This window comes from Sceloporus occidentalis, unplaced genomic scaffold, assembly GCF_023333645.1.
Source record: "Sceloporus occidentalis isolate IW3139 unplaced genomic scaffold, rSceOcc1.0.p SCAF_5, whole genome shotgun sequence".
Classification (NCBI taxonomy): Eukaryota; Metazoa; Chordata; class Lepidosauria; order Squamata; family Phrynosomatidae; genus Sceloporus; species Sceloporus occidentalis.
Genome location: NW_028316985.1, coordinates 159,994,796 through 160,020,683, shown reverse-complemented (window position 1 = coordinate 160,020,683; position 25,888 = coordinate 159,994,796). Strand labels below are relative to the sequence as shown.

General features: G+C 36.6%; 1 protein-coding gene across 4 annotated transcripts in view; it reads left to right on the top strand.

Annotated features, from left to right (window-relative positions):
• The window catches only part of LARP7 (La ribonucleoprotein 7, transcriptional regulator), a 37,100-nt gene extending 12,261 nt beyond the window's left edge, over positions 1-24,839 (top strand). For 3 of the 4 annotated variants that reach the window (XM_089525954.1, XM_089525953.1, XM_089525955.1), the window contains exons 9-13: positions 5,306-5,463; positions 10,579-10,697; positions 12,578-12,737; positions 17,516-17,607; positions 23,785-24,839. In XM_089525954.1, the coding sequence (XP_089382080.1) occupies positions 5,306-5,463; positions 10,579-10,697; positions 12,578-12,737; positions 17,516-17,607; positions 23,785-23,865 (610 nt within the window). In that variant the 3' untranslated portion in view covers positions 23,866-24,839. The remainder of the gene's footprint in view (positions 1-5,305; positions 5,464-10,578; positions 10,698-12,577; positions 12,738-17,515; positions 17,608-23,784) is intronic. The other variant, XM_089525956.1, reaches the window with a different exon arrangement.
• Positions 24,840-25,888: the final 1,049 nt, after the last annotated feature.

Sequence of the window (25,888 nt, the reverse complement as noted above, 5' to 3'; positions counted from 1 at the left end):
AAACCAACATTACTTCTTACGAGCTTGTTCTGGATCCTGTAGAATGCAATTAACCACTCTGGTGTCTGTCTCTTTATAGTCAGTGTGTTGTAGTGGTTTGAATGTTGAACTAGAATTCTGGAGACCAGGTTTCAAATCCCCATGGAAACCCACTGCAGTACCATTTCCTAATAATAGAGGCACTGACTTTAATATAGGTTTAGATTCCAACTTTATACACGTATGTTGTTCTTATTTGGTGTCAAATGGAATCTGGCTTATGGCAACCCTGTGAACCAGCATAGGGTAGTGGTATGAATGTTGTCCTATGACTCTGGAGACCAAGGTTTAAATCTCTGCTCATCTGTAGAAACCTACTGGGTGACCTTAGGAAAATTGCAGACTCTCAACCTCAGAGGAATGCAAAGGCACACACTCCCCCAACAAATCTTTCCAAGAAAACCCCATGATAAGTTCACCTTAGGGTTGCCATACATCAGAAAACTTGAAGACACACAACAGTAGATTAGCAAACAGAACATAATTGTTCGATTTATAAGCAAAAATGCAGCTCCCACCTTCCTCATTGCTTAAAATAAAAGTGAGCTTGCAACCCAGTTGACAGCTAAAGTCCCCAATTTGTCCCTTTTGTCTAATATGCTACAAGGAGATGTCACCTCTGTTCCAAACAGTGACAAATTGAAAACATTGTGATTGTTCCAGCTTTCTAGTTCCAGCTTTCTAGTCAGGCTTGCGGACTTGGGATTCCTGAAGCATGTAGATATGTCTGTTTTTCCATATGCTGACATTGTATGTCTGCACTGAATTAAGGTTACAGGACAAGCAGGTATGTATGTGGCAGGATTCTTTCCTAGTCCTACCAGGAGATTACTGCTATTCAGTGTTCTCCTGTCCCCAAGAACTAACCAGGCTGAACTTGTTTGGCTTCTGAAATCTATAGGTACTATATTGATGATTTTTTTTTTTGGGGGGGGGGGGGGGAGTTGCTAGCAGTACTTTAGCTTTGCCATTTGAAAAAAAATTTGGACTTCAGCTCCCAGAAGCCTCAGCCATGTTGGCCAATAGCCTAGGATTCTGGGAGCTGAAGTCCAAAATTGCTTAAAGAGCAGTTTGGGGACTACTGATCTATAGTGTGGTTGCTGACTTCCTCATCGGGAAGCTGCTATTTGAGATTTGAGTTTGAGAAGATATTTAATACATATTAATTCACATATCCCTGGTCTACAATGGAATTTTTAAATATATACATCACCTCCATACTAAGAAAACCCATATTCACAGGTATTGGGGGTTTTGTTTTGTTTTACAATTAGCAATTTATACTTTTTGTGTGTTTTTATGCGGTGACCTGTAACCCATAATTGGATAATCTTTCACATCTGCTGTGCTACATGAGTGTTCTGTGTGCTGACTCTTTTTGACTTCAGTAAATCAGAAGCATTTGCCACACTTTATAAGCTTATTGAGAATTTCTAAAATGCAGGTGAATGCAGTTGTGTGCCTTCAAATCCTGACTTTTGGCAACCCTATCATAGAGAATTCTTTGCAGTATTTATTGGGGTGGGGTCTGACTTTTCCTTCCTCTGAGGCAGAGAATTTGACTTGTCCAAGGTCACCCAGTGGGTTTCCATGACCTGAGCAGGGATTTGAACCCTTGTCTCCAGAGCCAACAGTCCAGCTACTACACCATGCTCTCTTGAATGTAATACAGGCAGTTGTGCCCTTAAGGAACTTAAATGAACCCATTCTGATACCACAACAAATCATTCTTAAATCCTTGTTAAGTACTGTAGTGTTTCAGAAATCAGGGAAGTCACTTCAAGCAAAGGTATAATTATGATTAGATTAGGTTGTAATTCATAATTGATATTATATAGTCATTTCAGTAGATACCTTCACAACATAATGAAATGTTTGAATGTGGTTTCTGCTGATTCATTAAGCAAACCTATTATAAAGATTACTTTTCCCAGATTCTACATAAGTTATGCAGAATCTATATACAGTACATCTAGAAGTCATTTAAACTTTTGCATTGGTTGATGTTAATAGAAATTAAACTGATCCCCCCCCCCCCCTTGAAACCAATGAGATGCCACTGTGTGTACTTTAGGAATTTAAATCAACGGGCTTAAGCATGCCTAACTATTGGATTGAGGGCACTGTTTATTTTTAGACTAGTTTTAAGTAGCAGTTGAGAATCTTAGACCTACTGCAACTGTAGTATCACTTCAGTACACATCTGCTCAGAAAAGAGATAGTTGCTAACAAAATGTTTTTTATTTGACAGGAAACTATACAGAGGCTCTATAGAGCAATGAATAAATCATTATTTAGTATATGCATTAATACATATTATAGCCATATTCCAAGGGTCCACAGTAGTTTTTCTGTACTTTCCATGTATTTTTGTACAGCTTGCAGTCCATCACCATTGCTAAAGTGCAATTCCAGATTTTACACGACAGAGTTGCACATTAGCAACAGTAAAGGATTACAGCAAAATAGATCAGCTGAACATTTCCTCCTTGTATATGAAAAGATGACCTTAACTTCATGAGTGAAAATTAATGAAAAGGATGTATTATTGTTTAGAAGGTCTCTGTGCTTTATCTTCATTTTGAAAAATTCTCACTAATAAATGAGCACATAGATGAACTATTTTCTTTCAGCATAGTAAATGCATTCATGTTAAAGATCTCTTCAGGCTGATGTTGTAATTACATGTATATAGTTCCTCTTCTACTAAATTATAAACATTATTTCAGTCTTGCATAGTTGATTAAAATAGGATGAGCCATCACTAAAATATGAAAGCACTTTTTAAAAGGAACAAAACAAGTACTTTCATATTAAAGTAAAGGATAATCCTTTATCATGTTACAATTTAAAACATTGTGAAACCTTATTAAAATATATTTATGGAAACACTTTTTTCAATATAAAATCATTTTACAAAATTCTGAAAAACCCAAATCGTACAAGTCTCAATAATAAAATAGTATATAAAAATCCATCAGTTAACAGTTTATATTAATCTAGCTGAACAATTTTTAACACATCAACTGAACCACAATATTTTACATTTTCAGCAAGAAACAGTTTAAAAGTACAATATTCTTGGTAGAACATTTCCCCACTATTTATGTTTTTGAGGAGAAATGTGTCATTATTTTCACCTTGACCTCCTGGAAAAGAAGTGAAGATAAAAATGCAGTAAATATGTACATTGTCAAGGTTTACTCCCAAAGTATACCTACATGGGGAGCAGTACCATTAGTATAGATGAAATTTTCTTCCAAGTCAATGTTCATCGATTGAGAACACATCCATAGGTATCCTGTGTTCAAAAAACCAAAGTTTACTATCACTGAAATGTGAAAAGTACTTTCTCTATGCAAAAGATTTCCTGTGTAAATGTAAAAGCTGTGTTCTCTATTTATTTTGTTGTACAAAAACATGATTTAGGATACTCTAGGAAAAAATATTTCTTTTCCAAATTTCAGAGTTGGTGTACACATTGGTAGGAAGTGAATATAACTGATGTTGCAGTCAAATAAGTATAGTTTACCATGGCTATTTCCATGGTGTTGAACAACAATACAGAAACAGTTATGGAAGTTAGGTCTGAATTCAGGATTCACCTGTACTGAGACATGCAAGTTACTTACTTGTTGGATATACACAGAAAGCACCTCCATGTTAAAAGCAGGAGTCCACAAAGATCAACTTTTCTTGTGTCTGTCAGTGCATCTAATCTAATAAGGGGGAAAATGAAGACAACAAAATATATTTATTTGGGAGAAATATTTCCCACCTTCCTTACCTTGCTTTCCCTCATTCTGGTTGTAAAAAGTGCTGTCTCCAGCATCTATTTATATTATACCTTACCAAAGGGTGAGGCTGGCTTTTTATCTCAGTCATTAGCGGGCTCTTTTGTTATTTAATGTCTTTTCTCCAAGGTCTGTTCCAGGATGGGATCAGATCTTTTCTAAAGAACACAGTTGTCAACCTCAAAGGATAAAGCTGTTACCCCAAGCAGTAGTTGCTTAGATTTTGTTGTTGTTGTTCTTGAAATACAGGATTTTGATACCACAGATTAAGTTAACAATGAATAATTCTTACAATTTCACAATCTCCATTCTATTTCTACTGTATATGCAAAAGTAACATTGTTTGCAGAATGTACTAGAATATTACCAAATACACACACACACACACACACATTTTAAAAGACCCCAAATTTATAGGACAGAGAGGCTGATAGGTTTTAGTGGTTTATGTTTTTAAAAATAATTTCTGTGATACATAGTGATGTGTGTTATACTTAATAGTTAATTCATAACCAGTCTCTGTGTACTGATGTGGTATTGGATCATAAGCTTGTGCCCACTTCTTATTTTATAATAACAAGTTAACTGTAATCCTTACATTATACAGACAATTTTGATTGTATTTAATTCTACATATTTTATAAAATGTAGAAGTACATTAACCTAATCAGTTACATATCATTTTGAGTAATTTCGAATCTTATTGTAATATTTTTCAAAGAGTTTTAAATGTTAGCTGGCTTCAGCATATAAACAGCTGTGTTATAACCCAAATATACCACTCTGTATTTCTCACTTCATCAGTGTATGTAAACAAGTAGACAGATATTGTGTGGATTTAGTCTGAAAGAAACTAGTCTTAAAGATCCTGCTGGATTCCTTAATACCCCTCCCTCCTTTTCTATTTTTCAGATTGATTTGTACCATGTTAACAGGTGATACAAAATATAGGCTGCTGGAAGTCTTATGCCCCCTTCTCAGGTGTATGAACTTTCAGTAAATGCAGACCTCTACAGACATATGGAGACTTTTATATAATATTATTTATGTCCCATCTTTCTTTAATTGGCTCAAGGAGGCAATTAAAATAACAAATTAATAAAACCATATAAAAACTGAAACAATTTTAAAATCCAGCCATAAATGAAAATATAGTAGACATCTGATTAAAGGCCTGTTCTTTAGGAAGCAAAATTAGTTATTAAAGGCCCCTATTTGAATACCTAAAAGTGGTTCCAATTAAGATACAGTAGAACAACAGTAAAAGTAGTATGACACTGCCTATCCCTTATTATAAAACTGGTAATATGATCCTTGGAAGAAAAAGAGGACAGGAAGATCCAGTGTCGTTTGCTTTTTAATTGATTTGCAAATTGGGTTTTTTCTGATTTTTTTTAAAAAAACTTTTACCTTTTAAAAAAAACTATGAATATTGCTTAACAGCATTGACACTTCACTTCTGATCTGTGTAGAAATGAATGGATGCAGCTGAAGCAAGAGTATTTGACCCTACAGAAAGCCAGCATGTCATCTTTGAAAAAAGCAATGGCTGAGACAAAAGCTGAAGCAGTTGAAAAAATGGAACCAGATGCCTGCATGCCAAACCAGCCCACACCAAGAAATGGCAAATGTACAGAGTATTTTGAGTTTCTTCATGTTGTCATAACTTTGCTATCTTTTAAGTGGAAGATTCAATTATTTGTTTAAAGCTTGGAAGAAAATTTGAAAACAGAATTTTCCTATGCTTTCTGAAAAGAAAAAAATGGAAATTAATATTTTCAAAAGTTGAAAATAGGCTTTAATTACCATGATATAAAACTGATATACCGTAATGCATACTCACAGACTAACTCACACAGAGTCAGTATGTGTGGTGTGTGAGAGACAGTTTGTGGCATTATGTTATAGTAATAGCTAAGGTTTTAGAAAAAGAGAAACATAAATCTAATTATGTATATTTAGATCCGGTACTCCTAAAACTTTGCAGAAGTTCATTAACAAGCTCACTTTAAATCTCCAAGATAACCTTAGAAAGTCTTGAGAACCAAAATGTTTAATGTTGATAATGCATTCACTTGGGGGTTTATATGTAATGCTAAACATTCAGTACTATTTTTGCTGCCCCTACTCATCTCCATGGCCCAGGGGAGGAATAGCATTTAGTTCCACGTATCCAGTTCCTGATTTGTCATTGTTGTTAGCTGCTCTTGACTTGACCCCTACTCATGGTGAACCTGTGGATGAGACATCACCAAGAACCCCTGTCCTCCACTGCTCCTATAAATTTAGGCCAGTGACCTCTCTGATTGAGTTTATCCATCTGGATGGTGTCTTCCTCTCTTTCTACTTCCCTCTACCTTTCCTAATATTATTGTCTTTTCTAATGAGTCATGCCTTCTCATGATGTGACCAAAGTGTGCCGGCCTCCATTTGATCATTTCAGGCTTGATATGTTCAAGTACCCATTTTTGTGTTTTTGCCTGTCTAAAGTATCCTCAATACTCTTTTCCAGCACCACATCTCAGGTGAATTAGTTTTTTTCTTACATGATTTCTTCACTGTCCAGCTTTCACATCTGTACATGGTGATGGGGAATACAATTGCTTGTATAATTCTAACTTTAGTGTTCAGTTGTATATCTTTACTCTTTTGGATGATGCCTAGTTACTATTCTTACAACAAGCTAGTAAAATGTGGGCTAGACGATGCAACTATTAGGTGGATTTGTAATTGATCGACCGGCTGAACCCAAAGGGTGCTCAGCAATGGCTCCTCTTCATCCTGGAGAGAAGTGACCAGTGGGGTGCCACAGGGCCTAGTTCTATCCTGGGCCCAGTGCTCTTTAACATCTTTATCAACGACATGGATGAAAGAATAGAAGACATGATTTTCAAATTTGCAGATGTCACCAAATTAGGAGGCGTAGCTAATACCCCAGAGGAGAGGATCAACATTCAAAATAGCCTTAATAGCTTATAAAACTGAGCCAAAACTAACAAAATGAATTTCAACATGGAGAAATGTAAGTTACCGCACTTAGACAGAAAAAAATGAAATGCCTAGATATAGGATGGGGGACACCTGGCTTAACGAGACTACATGTGAAAGAGATCTAGGAATTCTAGTAGACCACAAGTTGAACATGAGTCAGTAGTGTGATGTGGCATCTAAAAAGGCCAATGCAATTCTAGGCCACATCAATAAAATTATAGTGTCTAGTTCAAGGGAAGTAATAGTGCCATTCTATTCTGCTTTAGTCAGGCCTCACCTGGAATACTTGGTCCAGTTCTGTGCACCACGAGTCAAAAAGGATGTTGAGAAGCTGGAGTGTGTTCAAAGAAGGGTAACCAAAATGGTGAAAGGCCATGCCTTATGGGGAGAGACTTAGAGAGCGGGGGATGTTTAGTCTGGAGAAGAGACAGTTAATAGGTGATATGATAGCCCTGTTTAAACATTTGAAGGGGTGTCATATTGAGGGTGGAGCAAGCTTATTTTCTGCAGCTCCAGAGAACAGAACCCAGAACAATGGATGCAAGCTACAGGAAAAGAGATTCCACCTCTGCTTTAGGAGGAACTTCCTGGCAGTAAGAGCTGTTCAACAATGGAACACACTCCCTTGGAGAGTGGTAGAGTCTCCTTCTTTGGAGGTGTTTAAACAGAAGCTGGATGGTCATCTGTTGAGGTACTTTGATTGTGTCTTCCTGCATGGCAGGGGGTTGGACTGGATGGCCTTGTGCTCTCTTTCTACTCTGTGATTCCTTCAAAGCTACCCTTCCCATCCCTACTCTTCTTCTGATCAACATTGGATCCAAGGCATGGGAAGTCTTTAACTATTTTGATTTCCTTACTGTCTAGGTTGGATTTGTGTAGATGCTCTGTGGTCATTATTCTTGTTTTCTTTATGTTCAGCTCCCAGGCTGCCTTTGTATTTTCTTCGTTGACCTTCCTTAGTAATTGCTCCAAGTCTATAATGTTTTCTGCTAGTAGTATAATATCATCTGCTTATCTTAGATTGCTGATGTTCCTTCCTCCTGTCTTTGCTCCTCCTTCTTCTGAATCTAAGTCTGCTCTTCTTATGATATTTTCTGTGTACAAGTTCAACAGTGATAAAATGCAGTCTTACCTGACTCCTTTGCCAATTGGGAAGCATTCTGTTTCTGTTTATAGTTAGTGCAGTATTAAGTGTCTCCTTTTTTATGATCGTTTCCAGTCTGTTGGCCGCCATTTTGTTTCTCATTTTTGTTGACATGTTAATTAGCAGTAGAGTTGATACTTCCTGTGTGGGTTATAGCAGTTCAGTTGGAGTTAGCCTTTGTTCTTGTTCTTGGTTAATTATTTTTCTTAGTTTCTCTTACTGCTGTTTACACCTCGCTTTTTTGAATTTGAGGTTCATCTTCATATGCTTCCTCCATTCCATGTGTCATTTTTTCATCTTTTTTATATAGGTCCTCTGTGTATTACATTGAACATCTTTTTATTTCTTCTTTGTTTTGCAGTATGTTCTTTTTATTGTCATAAGACATTTCATCCCTTAGGTTGAACTTCCCTTTGAATTCCCAGATCTTGTGGAAAAAGTCTCTTGTTCTTCCTTTTTTGTTGTTTTCTGTTTCTTTGTATTGGTCATTATAGTACTTCTCATTATCTTGCACACTACAGTAGTTGTTTTACAGTTGCAGTCATGCTTCTGGTTTTCTTCTGTCCCTTTCTTTTGCCTCTCTTCTTTCTTTACTGTTTGAAGTGTTTTATCTGTTATCCATTGCTTCTTCTCTTTCTTTTTGGCCACCCATAGTGTCTTTCTGCATTCCTTCCTTGACATCTGCCCATAATTCCTCAGGTTCTCAGTCACAAATATATTTCTTTCAGTCAGTAAACACTGTTGGGATGTTGGTCAGATCATATTCTGTTGTAATTACTAGTTTTGTTTTGTTCTACAGCTGTAATCTAATTTTTGATATAAGTAGTTCATTATCTGTGCTACAGTCAGTACTTGGTCTAGTTTTGGCTGCAAGAATAGAACTTCTTCACCTTCTACTTCCAATTACTTGTCATTAACTGTATCTGAAATCATAGTTTAAAAGATTTAGTGCAGTGTTCCCCAAATGTATTAATTTGTTCAGTTGACTTATTTAGTAACTGCACTTTATTTTAAAGCACACTTTCTGGCTCACACATAATAAATCAGGAAATTGTCAAAACATAATACTGGATTTTCTTCCTCTATGCCAGGGGTAGGCAATCTTTTTGAGCCGGGGGCCGGGTTGCTGTCCCTCAGACAACTGGGGGGCCGAAGGCAAAAAATAAATAATTAAATAAATTTTTAAAAAATTAAACATATAAATAAACCAGGACAAATGTAGGACAAAATTTTCAAATGGAAGAAACTTTTTTTAAAAAAATGGAGGACACGCGAAAAAATTTGCTGATTTTTTTAAAAAAATGTTAATATAAATGCATGTTTCTGAGGCTTCTATAGACAATTGCCCCCCAAAGGCCCCGGCGGCAATCGGCGGCAAGACTGGGCTGGGGCCGGTCCCAAGGCCTCGCCGGGCTGCATCCGGCCCGCGGGCCGCAGGTTGCCTACCCCTGCTCTATGCAGTATGTAGCAAGGAAAATAAAAAGATCAATCTATTGCTTTGTTCCGTGTTGCTGCCACCATATATACTGCTAAATAATGTATATAGTGGCCACATGCACTACTAAATTTTGCTTACATGGAAGCACAAAAGACAATCTCCTCATATTCCCAATCACCTCTGTTAAAGAAAACTAGGAAGTATTCAGTATTACTTGGTGGTCTCCACAGCTAAAGTAGGAGAAGATAAATTGGCATCTATTTTTGAAGCTCAGGATAATCTCTGATAGACCTGTCTTCCAATTTTACAGCAATATATATCAAACAATTGTTGGCTTTGCAGATGAAGGAATTTTGAGTTTAGTTTTGGTATTGAAAATACATTTCTTGATTGAGCATGATCTCAGGTCCCCTATTTCTTGTTTGTTAGTGCATGCCTGGCTCTAAGTGCCCATTTCTCATTTGGATCCAGTTGATGGATCACAGAACTCCAGATCCCCCCCCCCCAAAAAAAAAAAAAACCTGAACATTAGGCTAAGATTTATCAGCCTCTACTTTAAAGTGTTTTAGAACCAAGTAAAATTGTATTATGTTCAGATACAAGAATACATTTCTGCACTGACGTCACAAAGAACAATCAAATTTCCTTAACATTCTGATTAGAATATCTGTTACAAATATTAGTTTGTCAAATTATTCAATATCATTAATTAAAACTATGTTAATTACCCGTGCCTCTCAGTGCTGGCTGGAATTTGTAGGTTTCATTGTCCCAAACAGCTGGAGCATACTAGGTTGTAAAGGCTGCTGTGCAGAAAGCAGTACCAAGACTGTGAATACACTTTTCTGCAAAAATTGTCTGATTGTGTTTATACTTTTTAGGGGAATTAAGAATATTGGTAATGCTTTATAAATTAAACCTGCAATTTACGTTGTGTCAAACTGAAGTGCATATTTTGCCACTAGTTGTAACATATCTATGCCAAGCAGTTTAGAAACATGTTTGTGTACAATTCAGGCCCCCTTAAGTGTGTTAGTATGGAATATCAGTATGCAAAGGGATCTAATAAATAAATACTAATAAACATTTACTAATGTAATTTTAAAAAAATTCAGTACTAAATTGTAACATGTAAATTTTCATTAATGAACTTCTCCATTTAAAATTAACAGGTCTAAGTGAAGGTTCAGCCCCTGCTGAGAAGGTTCACAAAATGGGGCCTCAGTTTGAGAGTGGAGTTATTGTGAAGATAATTAGTGCTGAGCCTTTGCCTGGTAGGAAGCACATTAAGGTAATACCCCTGTAACCTTGGCTTAGTTGTTATCTTTTTCTTTGAAATATTTTGACTTCTTGGATGTATGCAGTTCTGATTGTTAACTGTGTGCACATGCTTCAAGTACTATCTGTGAATGGATGATTTCATTGCAGAACCAGGCTGAGGAAATCTATTCCAATGCAAAAGAAGCTTTCAGGAAAGATCTTGTCTATGCAAGTCACATCTTTTGTGTTGGTAATACCCCCAAAGGCTTTTAGGATGCCGATTTGTACTTCCTCATTGGTACTACAATAGAGAAATGAAAATAATTTAATTCTTGTACTGTTACAGAGATAACAGTTTATCATTTTAAAATCAATATGACAATTAATAAATGTTTATGTGTGCACCTTCAAATCATCTGTCAACATGTGGCAACCCCATGAATTTCATAGGGTTTTCACAGGCAAGAAATATTCAGAAGTCGTTTTGCCAGTTCCTTTCTCTGACATATAGCCTACTGCACCTGATGTTCAGTGCTGGTCTCCCATCCAAGTATTAACCAGGGCTGAATCTGTTTGGCATCCAAGATCAGACAAAATTTGGGGCCCCTATGGTGTTTAGAGTATACTTAAGATAAAATATAAATTTATGTTTTCAAACAGAGAGAGCCAAAGTGATGTAGTGGTTGTATAACGCAACCTTGGCATCTAAATATTGAATGTATGTTTGAGGCTGTTCATAACAAGCAGTACAGTCAGAGAAAGAGAAATAACAGATAAATTTATACTTTTTATTGCTCTCATTTCTGTTTGTGAATTGCAGCCATGCTTTTGAATTTTGGAACATAAAGTCAGGAGGTAGCCATATTAAAGGCTGTATTGATATAAGTTGTTTATGTCCAGCAGTCATATACACATAATCATTTTATCTACTTTGTAACTACAAGGATTGTAGCACCTTAAGTAAAGTCAAGTTGATGTTTGTGTTGAGTACTGTTACACAGTGGCCAGAGAGTTGATTTTTAGAAAACAATAAAATCATGCTGAGATCACTTTTCCACTGTGAAGTTCACTTAGTCACTTGATTTACTTTTCCTGTCTAGCATGCTTTATAGAATAGCTAAAACATTGATCTAAGAGTAAAGACAAGGTACAAATCAATTTGTATTGGGAAACAATTTGTGTTGGGCTGTCCAAATGTTAAAATGACTACAGAATAGACATATGTGTTTCTAACAGTACTTTCATACATAATAAGTATACACACACAAATGAAAAATGAAAAATTATAATATATTAAATCCTATTGGTAGTCCCAACTAGAGTAGATTCTTTGAATCACTTGTTGAATCATGACTAATCACTTACTTAAATTCTTCTGATTGAATAAGTATATTGTGTTTGGAACTACCATCAGTGTTCAGGCCTATAACTATTACTGAAAACCCTATGCACGAAAAATTTATCAGTGTTCAGGATGCCACAAAACCTATGTGTCAGAAGAGTTTAGGAAAGTTATTATAGAAGAGTTCGTTAATTTGTTTGGGAAAATTATTATTTTGTACTGCTCATGGTTTTTCCAAACTTTTGATTGTGTTGTACATATTTGACATATTTATTTAATACTGTTTTGAAAATCGTGTGATTAGAACCATTGTTATTTCCCCCTTTCCACATGTCTCATGAATGTAGCTCAAGGCAAATACTGCACTGAAGATGAAGTATATCCCATGAGACAAATGTGACCACCACTAATTATAGGAAAGAGCAATGAATAGTAAAGATGTTGTAACAGAAAAGTAATTTGCTTTAAATTGTGGGGTTTTTTTTAATGCTAAGCAAGCTACTTCTTGTTTATCTAGTAGTTATGATCATTGTGAATAATTACTATGGGATCTTGTTTGTTTGTAACAGGACATGCTAACAACACTGGCTAGTGTTGCTTATGTTGACTTGCTGGAAGGAGATACAGAATGTCATGTGCGGCTTAAAACACCTGAAGATGCAAAAACTCTAATAAAGGCACATAAAGATCTCCAGACTAAAAGTAACTGGAAATTTGAGATTCTTTCAGGTCAGTTCAATTTTTTTTTTAAAATAAATTTTATTAAATGGATAGTAGAAGTACACAAGGAAGGTTCTCAGTTACATGTTATAATATTCCAATGTAACAAATCAGACAAATAAAAACACAAAAAAAGAAAAACAACCATGTTAATAATAAATGCTTATTAAATGTCAAAATACAAGTACATTTGTAGGCTCTGTCACAGGTGTAGGAAAGTTCTCTTTTCACTATTAAAGTATCAATCTTTCAACAGTCAAAATGTACAAAAATCCACTTCTGCTGACCCTTTGTTAGTTTCCAAGATATAGGTAAATAATTCATAGAATATCATAGAACTGAAAGAAACTACAAGGGCTAACCTGTTCATCTTGCTGCCATGTAGGAATATACATGAAAGTACTCTTGACAGATGGCCATCCAGCCTCTTTTTAAAAACCGACAAAGAAGGAGACCCCACCACACTCCATGGCTGCATATTCCACTGTCACAGTCTTACCCTCTGGAAGTTCTTTCTAATGTTTAGGTGAAATCTCTGTTCCTACAGCTTGAATCCATTTCTCTGTGCCCTGGTCCCTGGAGCAGCAGAAAACAACCATGCTTCATCTTCTTTCAGATATTTAAATGTGTCTACCATGTCACCTCTTAACGTTTCCTTCTTAAGGCTAAATATACCCAGTACCTTAAACAGCCCCTCATATAGCATGGTTTCCAGACCTTTTACCATTTTGGTTGCCCTGCTCTGAACACATTCCAGCTTGTTCATATCCTTCTTGAATTATGATGCCCAGAACTGGACACAGTATTCCTGGTGGGGTCTGACCAAAGCAGAATAGACTGGCATTGTTACTTCACCTGATCTATACTTCTGTTGATGCAACCTAGAGTCACATTGACTTTTAAAACTGCCACTTTACACTGTTGACTGATGTCAGCTTATGTTCTACTAAGATTCCTAAATCCCTTTCAGATGTACTGTTGTCTAATGAGGTGACACTCATATCTGCATTTCATTTTTTTTTCTGCCTAAGTGTAGTACCTTACATATTTCCCTGTTGGAATTCATTTTGTTAGTTCTGGCCCTGCTCCCTAATCTGTTAAACTAATTTTGAATTCTCATTCTGTCCTCTGAGGTACTGGCTACTTTCCTAATTTGGTGTCATCTGCAAATTTGATAAGCATGCTCTCTATTCCAACATCCAAATCATTTGTAAAGATGTTGAATAGCAGTGGGCCCACAAAAGAACCTTATGGTAGCCCACAAGTCACTTATCTCTAGGATGAAGCAGAATAATAATAATATTTAATAATAATATTTATTTGTATCCTGCCTCTCCCTGTATTGGATCGAAGCGGGTAACAACAAACATAAGAACAATAAAAATAGAACAGAACAAACCACAAGTAAAAACATAGCAAAACATATAAAATCTAATTCCCTATCTCCCTCCCACCTTAAAGTATTAAAAACAATAATTCCCAACTGGAGAGTGAACATTCCGAGAAGGTCAATTTGGGAATGCCTGCCGGAAGAGATCTGTTTTTATTGCCTTCTTAAAGGCCTCCAAAGATGTTATATGGCGGATCTCTTCCAGCAGTTCATTCCAGACTTTTGGAGCGGCAACAGAAAACGTTCTCTGGGAAGTTGATACCAGTCTGGTTTTCTTGGACTGCAAGAGATACTTCCCAGAGGACCTGAGAGTGTGGGATGGTGAGTATCTTTTGGGTTTGCTCAGTCAACCAATTACAAATCAACCTAACAGCAGCATTGTCTAGCCCACATTATACCAGCTTTTTTCAAGGGGCCTTGTCAGAGGCTTTATTGAAATCGAGATATACTACATAAACAACATTGCCTTCATCTACCAAACATGTAACTCTTATCAACAACAACAAAAAGAGAGAGATAAGATTAGTCTGGCATGACATATTTTTGAAAAATCTAAGTTGACTTTTCGTGATCTCAACATTCCTTTCTAAGTGCTTAAAGACTGTCTGTTTAATGATCTACTATAGAATCTTTTCCAGTATTGATGTCAGGCTGACTGGACAGTAATTGTTCAAATGCACAAGCACATCTTGAAATATTAAAGAGCTTACTAGTACCAAGTTTAACCACCTAATTACTTTCACTCAAAATGAGGCAATTATAGGACAGGTCAAAGATATATCTGTTACAAAGGCATTAGTAGTATTACATTTCCCAACAATTTAGTAATTTCAATAACTTTTTCTTAGAAAGATGCTGTGGCTACCAATATATTCAAAACAGCAATTTCTGTAGTATAAGATATAATCAAATAGCTATAATATTGGTTGTTATAGATGGCAAGACAGTTAAATATTGATTAGTCAGAACTGGGCATTCCTTGCATGTCATATTTATTTATTGTTAACAGAATTTTTAAAATACACACACACACACGCAAACACATACTGTATATAGATAGTTGGTTTAGGTACTTGGTCAGTCTCAATGTTTTTAATACTAAGGCAACTGCAGAAGCATTTAGGGTTGCAGGGCCAAATCTGGATTGTAAAAAATGTTTGACTTGTAAATATCTGTCAATAGAAGTAAGTTATGCTGTTCTTGAGAGCCAGCATGGTGTAGAGGTTTGAACGTTGGGCTAGGACTCTGGAGATCAGGGTCCAAATCTCCACTCAGCCATCGGAGCTCGCCAGGTGATCTTGGACAAGTCATACACACTCAGCCTCAGAGGAAGGCAAAAGCAAACCCCTCTGAACAAATCTTGTTATGAAAACCTTGTGACTAGCAGCCTTAGGGTTGCTGTAAATTGGAAAGCATTTGAAATCACACAACAACAAACTGTTCTTGCAGCATTGACAAGGGCAGAGACTCATAATCTCCACCAAGTAATTGATTTCAGTTAAGAATCCCAGGTCAGTTAATTTATGAAATTAAATCTGTTCCTCCTCTCTTTGTAGTTCTTCCAAGCCACCTGGAAGTCTACTGTAAGGGATTTCTAAGTCTTATAGAGCAGGTAGATAGTATGGGATTACTCTTATTCCTGATTGCATTGATAGAAGCAGATTCATTGATGGAGTGACACCATCACTGGATTAAAACCATAATTTAAGTTACTATACATTTTTGTGGTTTGCACATGTTACATTAGCCTTGTGAATATTTTAAACTTATATAATTTGTGACTATGCAGTCCAAGCTCTTAGGTGCACCTTTTCAATATGAAAATGTAGATCTTTTGTTGTTGTTCTATGCCTTCAAGTTGTTTTCCGATTTATGGCGACCCTATCACAAGGTGTTCTGGGACTGAGAATCTGTGACTTGCATAAGGTTTCCATGGCCGAATGGGGAAGTTGTTGTTCAGCGCTCAAACCATTACACAATACTGGCTCTCAAACCATGAAATCATATATTAGGGTAATACCTTTTATGGGACAAAACAAAAGGTCACTATTCTGCTAGCTTTTTAGTTCTACAAACTTTTTCATCAAGCACAGATTTAGCTAGTATGGAATGAAACATTAATGTTTAAGGTGTGAAGTCTGCATCTGGCTATAGCCATAAGATGAAAAATGGAAGGAGACTAAAGCATTTCAAATTAAGCTACCCCCAGAACTGAGCTTGCTTCTGGTAAAAAAAAATTAAAATGGAAACTGGGTAATCTAAATGGACTTCATCAGATACTGAGATGATTCCAGGCTTTGAGAAAACCTGAAACAAACTTATGCTTAAACAGTAGCTAAACGCCCCCCAGTCCAATTTTGCTTTATTTTAATGTGTTATCTGATGAAACATTGCGCAGCTTGCACATCAGAACACACCTCATCAGACTGGGAATATTTATGATAGCCTGCTACTTTGAAAAAAAAGAAAAAGAAACAAACCAAAAATGAAGTTGAGGAAAGTGAGGCCCAATCAGGATACGTGTACACTTTTCTGTATCTTTCTTCTCCATCAAATAATACAAGAAGTAAGGAATCTTGATATGCTTTCTCTTAAATGTGTTAACAACATGTCAAGATTCCTTGTCAGCTATTTATGCTTTAGGCCTCAGTGTTTGCTACTTTAATAATGCCTTAATGACAGGATATATCTTAATCTAAAGAGGTCAATATGGAAGGAAGCAGAACCACAATAAAGGGCTTTATTTTTCTTTTTTATGAAGGTATTGTTTCAGATTCATAGAGAAAGCCTGTTTCACCCAATGCATTCTGGCCAGCATGGTTGGCATCATGAAATAAGAAGCAGGTCTTGAGTTCATTTGCATCTACTTTCCCACTACATTCTTCTGTTAAATAGAAAGCACACAGAGAGATTCCATTTCCTCCTCACCATGTGTACTCTCATTCTGCAATATGAAATTTATCAGAGAGAGAAAATGAAAAACACAAGGAACGTTTTTTTAAAATCTCCAGAAGCAGTACAGTTGGCCCTCTGTACCTGTGGATTCTTTATCCATGGATACAAGCATTCACAGCTTGAAAATATTTTAAAAAGATAAAATCCAAATATCAAAAATTGATACTGTCATTTTGTATAAGGAACACCATTTTACTACCCCATTGTATTTAATGGGACTTGAACATCCATGGATTTTGTTTTCCACAGGAGGTTCTGGAATCAAAACCCAGTGGATACTAAGGGCCCACTGTAATACATTTTTCTTTGCATATAAGCGGTCAACAGGAATAAACTGTTAAATATTAGCCACAGTTGCAGGAATGTTAGTGTATTGATGAAGCTGTGGCACAAGATGATGTCTTGTGTATACATATAACAAACTGTTACAATATGTATTAAGGTGATCATGAACAGCGATATTGGCAGAAGATCTTGGTGGACCGGCAAGTTAAACTTAATCAGCCACGAGAAAAGAAGCGGGGAACTGAAAAGGTAACATGGGCACTGCGGGTCTTATTGGATATGACTGTGAGAGTCTAATGCAGTGATCAGAATTTTAATATGGATAGGATCCCAACTCAACGTCTTTTTAACAGGAGATACTTAGAGCACTAGAGAGCCAGCATGGCATAGTGGTTTGAGTGTTGGATTGCTACTCTGGAGACCAGAGTTCGATTCCTTGCTTGACCATGAAACCCACTGGGTGACCTTGGGCAAGTCACTTGCTCTCAGCCATGAAACCTCTATGAAGTCTGAAACTACTTGAAGGCACAAAGCAACAACAAATGTGGACTACAGTGGGCTGGAAATTCTGAGATGTTGTTTCTAGTCAGAATAGTCTGAACTGGGCTCAGTGAATTAGTATGGCTCAGTATAAAGCAGTTTCATGTTTTGGGGGTACAGGGAAGGTTGTAATTTTGGGATGGAGCATTGCCTTGCATATCTTAAATATCCACTTCTAGAATCATTGGTAGCCCTTTATAAAATATGGTGAAATACAAATCAGTTTGATACAGGACAATAATTGTTAAGATGTGTAGACAACTGTTGGTTTGATTCAGTATAAAGTAGCATTAACCAGTTGCAACATAATCTGTTCAGTTCTCTGCAACAAAGTCTACATGAGTGGCTTTGAAAAAGCTTGTGTTTTGATCTATAATAAAATAAAATAATAATAAGATTTATTTGTATCCCGCCCCTCTGAGAACAATCGGGGCGGCTAACAAGTTAAAAATATACAACATATCAAATCCCTGGTACCCTCCCCCCCCTTAAAAAGGTATTAAATCTAATAGAGAATTAAAACCATACAGGTTAAAACTGACCCAAAGGTCAAACAACAGAACTATACTTGACTGACTGACTTCACCAGTTGTTATCAGCAGCAAGGTAATATTTTTAATTTAATTTCTATCCCACCTTTCTCCCCAAACAGAATCCAGAGTGGCTTGGAAACATTGTGGTGTGATTGTAGTGTTGAGAGAGTGACCTAGGCCAGAAAAAGAAATCTTTATAGTTTTCTGAATACTTTTCTACTAAAAATACTTAATAGATCAGTACATTTCAGATGGATTTTCTAGGCTAGGAATGCTGTCAACAACCCCGGAGGTCTGATGAGTCTTGCAGCCTATTGTCTCTCATTACCTTTTTGAATATATGCAGTGAAACTTCTTTAGGGATTGGAATTCTCTTGTGGTGTTAATTCCCTAAGTACTTTTTGCATAATCAGGAATCACGACAGTGTTAATTATTGGTTTGAAGTTTGCAAATGATCTTCTTCCTGAATAGAGTGGATAGATGTGGTTTTTTCAAGTGATTCCAGTACTAGATGTGCTCCTGGAAAAAAGAACTTTTGTCTTTGTCTTCTGCATCTGGTATGAAATAAAATTTACTTACCAGCCTATATTTATAAGACATTCTTCCCACAGTCAGTGCAAATTCTGATACATTCGTTGGGAAATGATGTGAGGTCACCATAACTCAGAAAACCTTGAGTGGTAATGGCTTACTTTCTGGTACTAAATTTCAAGAAAATATTAGTATTGGTAGGAGCCACAAAGGCCATCTAGTACAACCCACTGCCATGCAGGAATACTGTACAACATTAAGGCACTCCTGAAAGATGCCCATCAAACCTCTCTTTGAACACCTCCAAAGGTGCAACGCTCACTGTAGCAGCCCATCCACTGTTGAATTTTCTAAGCAACTATTCAAAATCCACACATCCCATAGTAGTTTATAATCTTACTATAATGCTTATTTTGGTTACTGAAAACATTAATGTATCCCAATATATAATAATATGTGTTTGGGAAGTTTATGGTAGTTGTTTTTTAATTATGCTCCAGTGGTCTTCACCATAAGGGTAGGGACCCACAGTACCTGCAGCCAACTTGACCCAACTTGTCTTATCCAGTTGTAATTTTTCTGATGAAACTATTAATGTTGTAGTCTATCTTGAATCTTTGAGATCAATGAAATCCAGAAATAATGTCAGTTTTTCCAGTGAAAGTCATCAGTGTTTCTTATATATTATGAAATTGAATTCTTTCTTTTAAAAAAATCCTTCTAAATTTAATTCCTTTCTAACATACTCAGTATTATTTCCTTATCATGGAGATGTCCATAAGACTGAGAGGAGATGTTGTAGCTATTTAACAAGACTGAGATGTAGCACAATAGGTGTTTTTAAGTATCTGAAGGGATGTCTATTCGAAGATGGAGCAAACCTTTTTTCTGCTGGTCCAGAGGCTAGAATACAAACGGATGGATTCAAATTCATTTGTCTCTCCTTTACAAATGATGCTAAGGAGGCTGTGGGGGCACTAAATTGTTTTCTGGGTGCAGGTGAACATACTGAGGCTTACGTAATTCTGACAAAACAGAACTGCTGCTGATCAATAAGAAAACCAACATGGGATTGGGATCACAGCCCATTTTAAATGGGGTTGCTCTCCCTCTTGAAAGATCGTGTTCATAGCTCTGGAATATTCTTGGAACCAGTCCAGGTTTGGCTGATGCACCAGCTGTGCCTTTTCTTGGGGAAGGCAGATCTAGTGGCATTGGTTCATATCTTAGTTATTTCTCAATTAGACCACTGTAATGTCTTCCACATGGGGCTGCACTTGAAAAGTGTTTGGAAGCTGCAGCTAGTGCAAAATGCAGCATCCAGACTGTTGCCAGGTGTGCATTTTAGAGGCCATATAACACTAGTCCTGCAAGAATTGGCTTCCAATTTGCTCAATTTCAGATATTTAAACAGCTCAATTCAAGGTGCTCATACTGAGCTACAAAGCCATAAATGACTTGGGGCCAAGATAGCTCAAAGACTGCCTCCTCCCATATGAACCTGACAGAAACTTGAGATCTTCAGCAGAAGCCCTGGTGTGTATCCCAACATCTTGTGGAGTTAGGTTGGTGGATAAACAAGCCTTTCTCTGTAGCAGTGCCTCCAGCATGGAACCTCCTACCCAAGTAAAGTTAGCCTAGGCCATCACTTTTAAGTTTCCAGTGGGTAGCCAACACAGTGCTGTTTCACATGGCATTCAGTGTTGGTAATCACTGTTTTACCTGTTTTAAATCTGTATTCTAGGATTGTTTTAGACTGACTTATTTATTTATTGCACTTATATCCACGCCTTTCTCCCAAAATGGGATCCAAAGCAGCTTACAGTAATTTCCAAAAGACCCAGCCTAAAAGATTTATTTTAAAAAGTTAAAAAGGAATTAAACATCAGCATTATTTAAAAACATGATTAAACTAGATAAAACACAGTTTACTAAAAGATTGTGTGTGTGTGTGTGTGTGTGTGTGTGTGTGTGTAGAGAGAGAGAGAGAGAGAGAGAGAGAGAGACTTGTGTGCACACAGAGAACACACCACTTCATACACTGCAGCTCCATAGTTAAAATCCCAAAGCTTGCCTAAAACATCTTCCCCTGCAAATGGAAAGACAGGAAGGAGGAGACCAACTGGACCTCCTGTGAAAGCCTAGAAACAGCCATGGAGAAAACTCTCCTGAGTCCCTACCAACCATGCCTGTGAAGCTGGTGGGACTGAGAGAAAGCCCTCCCCTGCAGAACTTAAGGCTCATGCTGGTTATATAAGGATTTGATAGTGGGCAGGGGGGACTTTCAGATATATGCTTTGTTTGTGATCTGGATAAAGTTTGTATCCAGTAAATAAAGAGCAAACCCTATGTGAGCCAGATTCAACTGGGTTAAGTACTACTAAACACTATGTATTTTATATGTTACACATAGGGCTGCTGAAATGAAGAAATACACAATGACTGCTCCCCTTTTTTGTAAATATAAAATCTAAAAATTCTTCTTTGTGGTCTCTGTGAATTGTACAATTGAGTTTTCTTGTTCCTGCCAAGAGCAACCCAGTTGTGTGGATTTACAGATGACCACTCAAAGAACTATAAATAAATACTGATAATAAAACATTTATTTCTACCCCGTTTTTTTGTCAAAACACTACAGTTACAGGTAAGCAACCTGTCCTTACCTGGTTTCTTGCTTTCAGCATAACACACAGATCCTTGTTAGCTGGCAAACAGTAGAATTCTTCTGCATGCTATTGATGAGGTTGGTCAATAATCCTTGTAATTTATTTTTAATCTCCTACAGGAACACATATTTGCCCAAAAATTCTTGCCACAGATTTACAGTTACTGAGACTGCCAACCTGATAAACAGCAGACTGATGAGTATCTCTTTGGGGCAGAATTGACAAAGGCAGTAGAGGAAAACACAATGGGCAAGAACTTAATGATCTTTTGTCATTATTAAGTCTTTGCCTTTTATACATGTAGCAGGAATGCTTGCTTCTCTTTGTCAGCAGTTGTTTCCAGATACTTATTTGTGTTCATGGTTCAGGTTAACTATAAGCCAAAGTGAATTAAAATCTTGGTTGATCATTGGTAAAATTAATTATTTGTGCTATGCATGACAGTTGTCCTGTCCAGATTGTGTGAAAACAGTTAAATCTCCACAAAGACAAAATGCTCACTTGGTCTTGATCTGGTCTACTCACTATCTCTCTACCAAACTACTGCTAGGGTGATTTTTAGACCAATTTGAGCTCTATGCTGGAAGAAAGGTAGGCTATAAATGAAATAAATAAGGTGAAATGGAGAACTATGTATACCACCATGGACTCCTTCGAAAAATTATAGGTATGTTTGGCGAGAGCCTGCAAGACAGCCTTAGTAGCTGTTCCCAGGCTGTGGAACTCCCTCGACTGGGAGCTAGGTTCCTACCATCTTTACTGTCCTGCTGCTGTCAGACAAAGAATTTTTAATGGAGGAGAGGCTGTCTGCCCTCCTTTCACCAGCAGGCAAAGACCTTTTAATTTAGACACTTTATTGTTAACTGCTTGCTACAGAAAAACATGTGGCATCAACTGTATTTTATCCTCATTGTTACCTTTTCAATTCTTTCAGATTATTTTAAGTTAAAACAGTTTATGTTAGTACTTTTTTCATTAGGAAAGTTCATTTAGGGGCGTGTGTTTTTTAAATTACTGGTACAGTTAGTTTTCAGCTGTGATCTACTATGGGCCCATATTTGGAAGAGAGGTGGGAAAAAATTAAACAAACAAACAAAAGCAAAAATAAATATAGGCATTTCGCTATTAATGGGTTGCTGCAGAAAGGGTAGGTGAGCTTTAAATGAGTTTTTTCTTGTTATGTGTTGTGTTTTTAAACAATTTCTAATTGAGGTCTAGTTTAATAAACCATTTGTTTTAATTATTTTTTAAATAATATGTTTTTAGCTGGTTTTTTTTTTAATTCTAAGGGTCCTGTATGGGAGAAAGGCAGGATATAAATAAAATCAATAACAGTTTGGGACCCAGCTGATTCCATGACCTGTCCCCAAAGCAGTCCACAGACACAGGGCCCAACCTGTTCCACTAGGAGCGGGATTATCCCAGTTCCTTTTTGTTCTGGTCCAAAGGCACAGCCAGAAGCCACTTCATTTGGCCCATCTTTTCTGGGCCTTATTTTTAAAAATGCTTGAAATTAAGGCCCACTGTGTTCAGTGGGGTTTATGGCCAGATAAGTATACAAAGGTTTGTGTCTTTTTAGTTTAGGTCTGTTTTCCCCATACTATTGCCAATCTTTTTGTGATTTTAAGGAGGAGCATACTTTCCCTTGAATCCCTGCATGAAAACTCACTGTGTGACTCTCCACAAGTCACACTCTTTCAGCCTCAGAGGAAGGCAAAGGCAAAGCCCTTCTAAACAAATCTTGCCATTTTAGGGTTATCATATGTCAGAAAGGACTTGAAGGCACACAACAACATCAACATACTTTCCCTTGCTATTTGCCTTCTGTTTTAGTTGACTTTATAAAATCCATGCTTTTGGAAACAAGATCTGTAGAATTCTGAGATAAAGATATTCAATTTAAAATCATTCACCTTTTGAAAAGCAAATACTTTCAGGATAAGGACTGAATAGCTGAGTAATTCAGCTTTGTTGGGGGATTAAGAAAATTCTTTGTTAATTATGTGTTACAATTTTGAAAAGGGACAATGGGCATGATCCTGTCAATCTTATTCCTTTGAGCATTTTAAATGCTGTCTCATTTAAATTAAGGAAGTTTGAAGATCTCAGCTTTACAAAGTAATTAGGAAATTTATCTCTCTTTTTTCTTCTACAGTTAATTGCCAAAGCTGAAAAAATGAGGCTAGCAAAGACTCAAGAGATGAGCAAACATATCCGTTTCTTTGAAGATGAATAAGTACCTAATTTACTTGAGTGAAATCTAAAGGCAAAAAAACCCTAAGGAGATGGTATACCAATTTAAACCTGTCAATAGGAAGAAGAGATGAACCACGACATCCACAGGCTGTCTAAAAGAGAACCTAAACTTGCCTTATGAAGAAATGATCTATTTGCCTTATAATACTAGGGGATACAAATAAAACTGTTCTGAAGCCTATGTTTAATTCATTAGTTCAACTTCTGTTTGAGCCTCATGTATTTGACACCAATATTTGTACATTGGATTTTTCTAGACACAGAGTATAAGGATAAACCAAATAAAAAGTAGAAATCTTTGCAGTTAATTGATATTTGTTTATTTGTATGTCAGCAAAGGTTCTAAAATTCATCCTAAAGGAATGTTAAATCTGCTCTTTCTAAATTTGCAGGGGGGCAGTAATATGTCCTTTTCATTAACAAGTCTTGCAAAACTGCCTATAAATAAAGCTAAAGGGATGTTCAGGCTGTCAATATTATGTGATTTTATTTATTTTTTTACAAGGCCATTGTTACTTGCTGTGAAGTATAAGAGTCAGTTCTTTGTCATTGGAAAGAGTCCTTTCATCTACAGAGGAAATGGGATCCAGCTGAGGCTTCCTACTGGAGAAAGGAAAAAGTTTGGTTGTTTTTACCAGTTCTTCCTGCACTTTCAGCACCTCTTTACACAATGTCCAAGAGAGTCCCTCAGTGATCTGGAGCAGCTTTTCAGGAAGGTACAAGAAGGAGGAATGTCCAAAACTTGCTACCCCATTCTCTTCTTTCATTGCAAGCTGAGCACAAGTGTGGAGGTAGCCCAGAGTTTATAAGTGCAGTTATAATTTTGGCAACATGACATCCCTGTAAAGATTTATCTGTGAAAATAACCATAAACTTGCAAGTAGAGCAAGTAATATAGGTATGCTCAGTTGTGAGTCCTTGTTAAGTTAAAGTAAGAGAGAGTAATAAAATGAAATGACAGCAAAGAGTTCCTCTAGTATTTTATTAAAGATACAAACTGTAATATTTATCCGGTGTACAGAAAAGTTGATGAACCTGTGAGTTCATGAATGTAAGAATCTTACCTAAAGAGTGGAAGAATTGGAAAGCCATTACTTTTTTATTTGGTACTGAAAATGCACTTTAACATTCTGGAACATAATTTCATAACCTATTGAAACTATATATTCAAGCAGTGAAGTCTTATGAAGCATTGCATGTTCTTCAAGAAACTACTGTACTGAGTATAATTTAACATCTAATCCTAAAATAATTCTTGTAAATCTTTTGAAATCTGAAATTCAAGCAACAGACTTACAAATAGATAGAAAAGAAGTACATGTGTTCAAAGATAGGTTGGCAAATATGTGCACATGAGTTGCAGCAGGAGATCATGTATAGAAATGTGAGCACTGTTTCTTTAAGAACAATTCATAATTTTTCATGATCTCCACAATCAAAAGTTTTGCTATAATCTATAAAGCACAGACTGAATTTCTTCTGAAATTCCTTGGTATGCTCCTTTATTGCAATATGGTCCTCTTTCTTTTCTGAACCCAGCTTGGACATTTTCTTGCTCCATATAAGGTAGAAGTCTTGGTTGTAGAGTTTTGAGCATCACCTTGCTTGCATGGGAGATTAATGCAGTGGTCCTGTAGTTACTGCTATCCTTGGTATCCCTTTTAGTGTGGAAAGGAATGTATATTGAGTGTTTCTAACCTGTGGGGCATTCTTTGTTGTTGTTGTTGTTGTTGTTGTTGACAGAATTTATTTCAAAATAGGGTAGATCCTGTCTAATTTGGAGCACCTATATTGGTATGCCATCTGTTCCTTGTGATTTATTTCTCAAAAATGCAGAGAACAGTTTCCACTTCACATTCTAAAATGTTTGGTTCATTTTCATAGGGTTCTTGGAGTGAATATGTCATCCTTTCATCTCTTCCATGCATTGTTCTTCCATGCATGGTTTCCATCTTTTTATTTCTTTTTGGTCATATAATGTGCTCCCCTGCTGGTCATATACC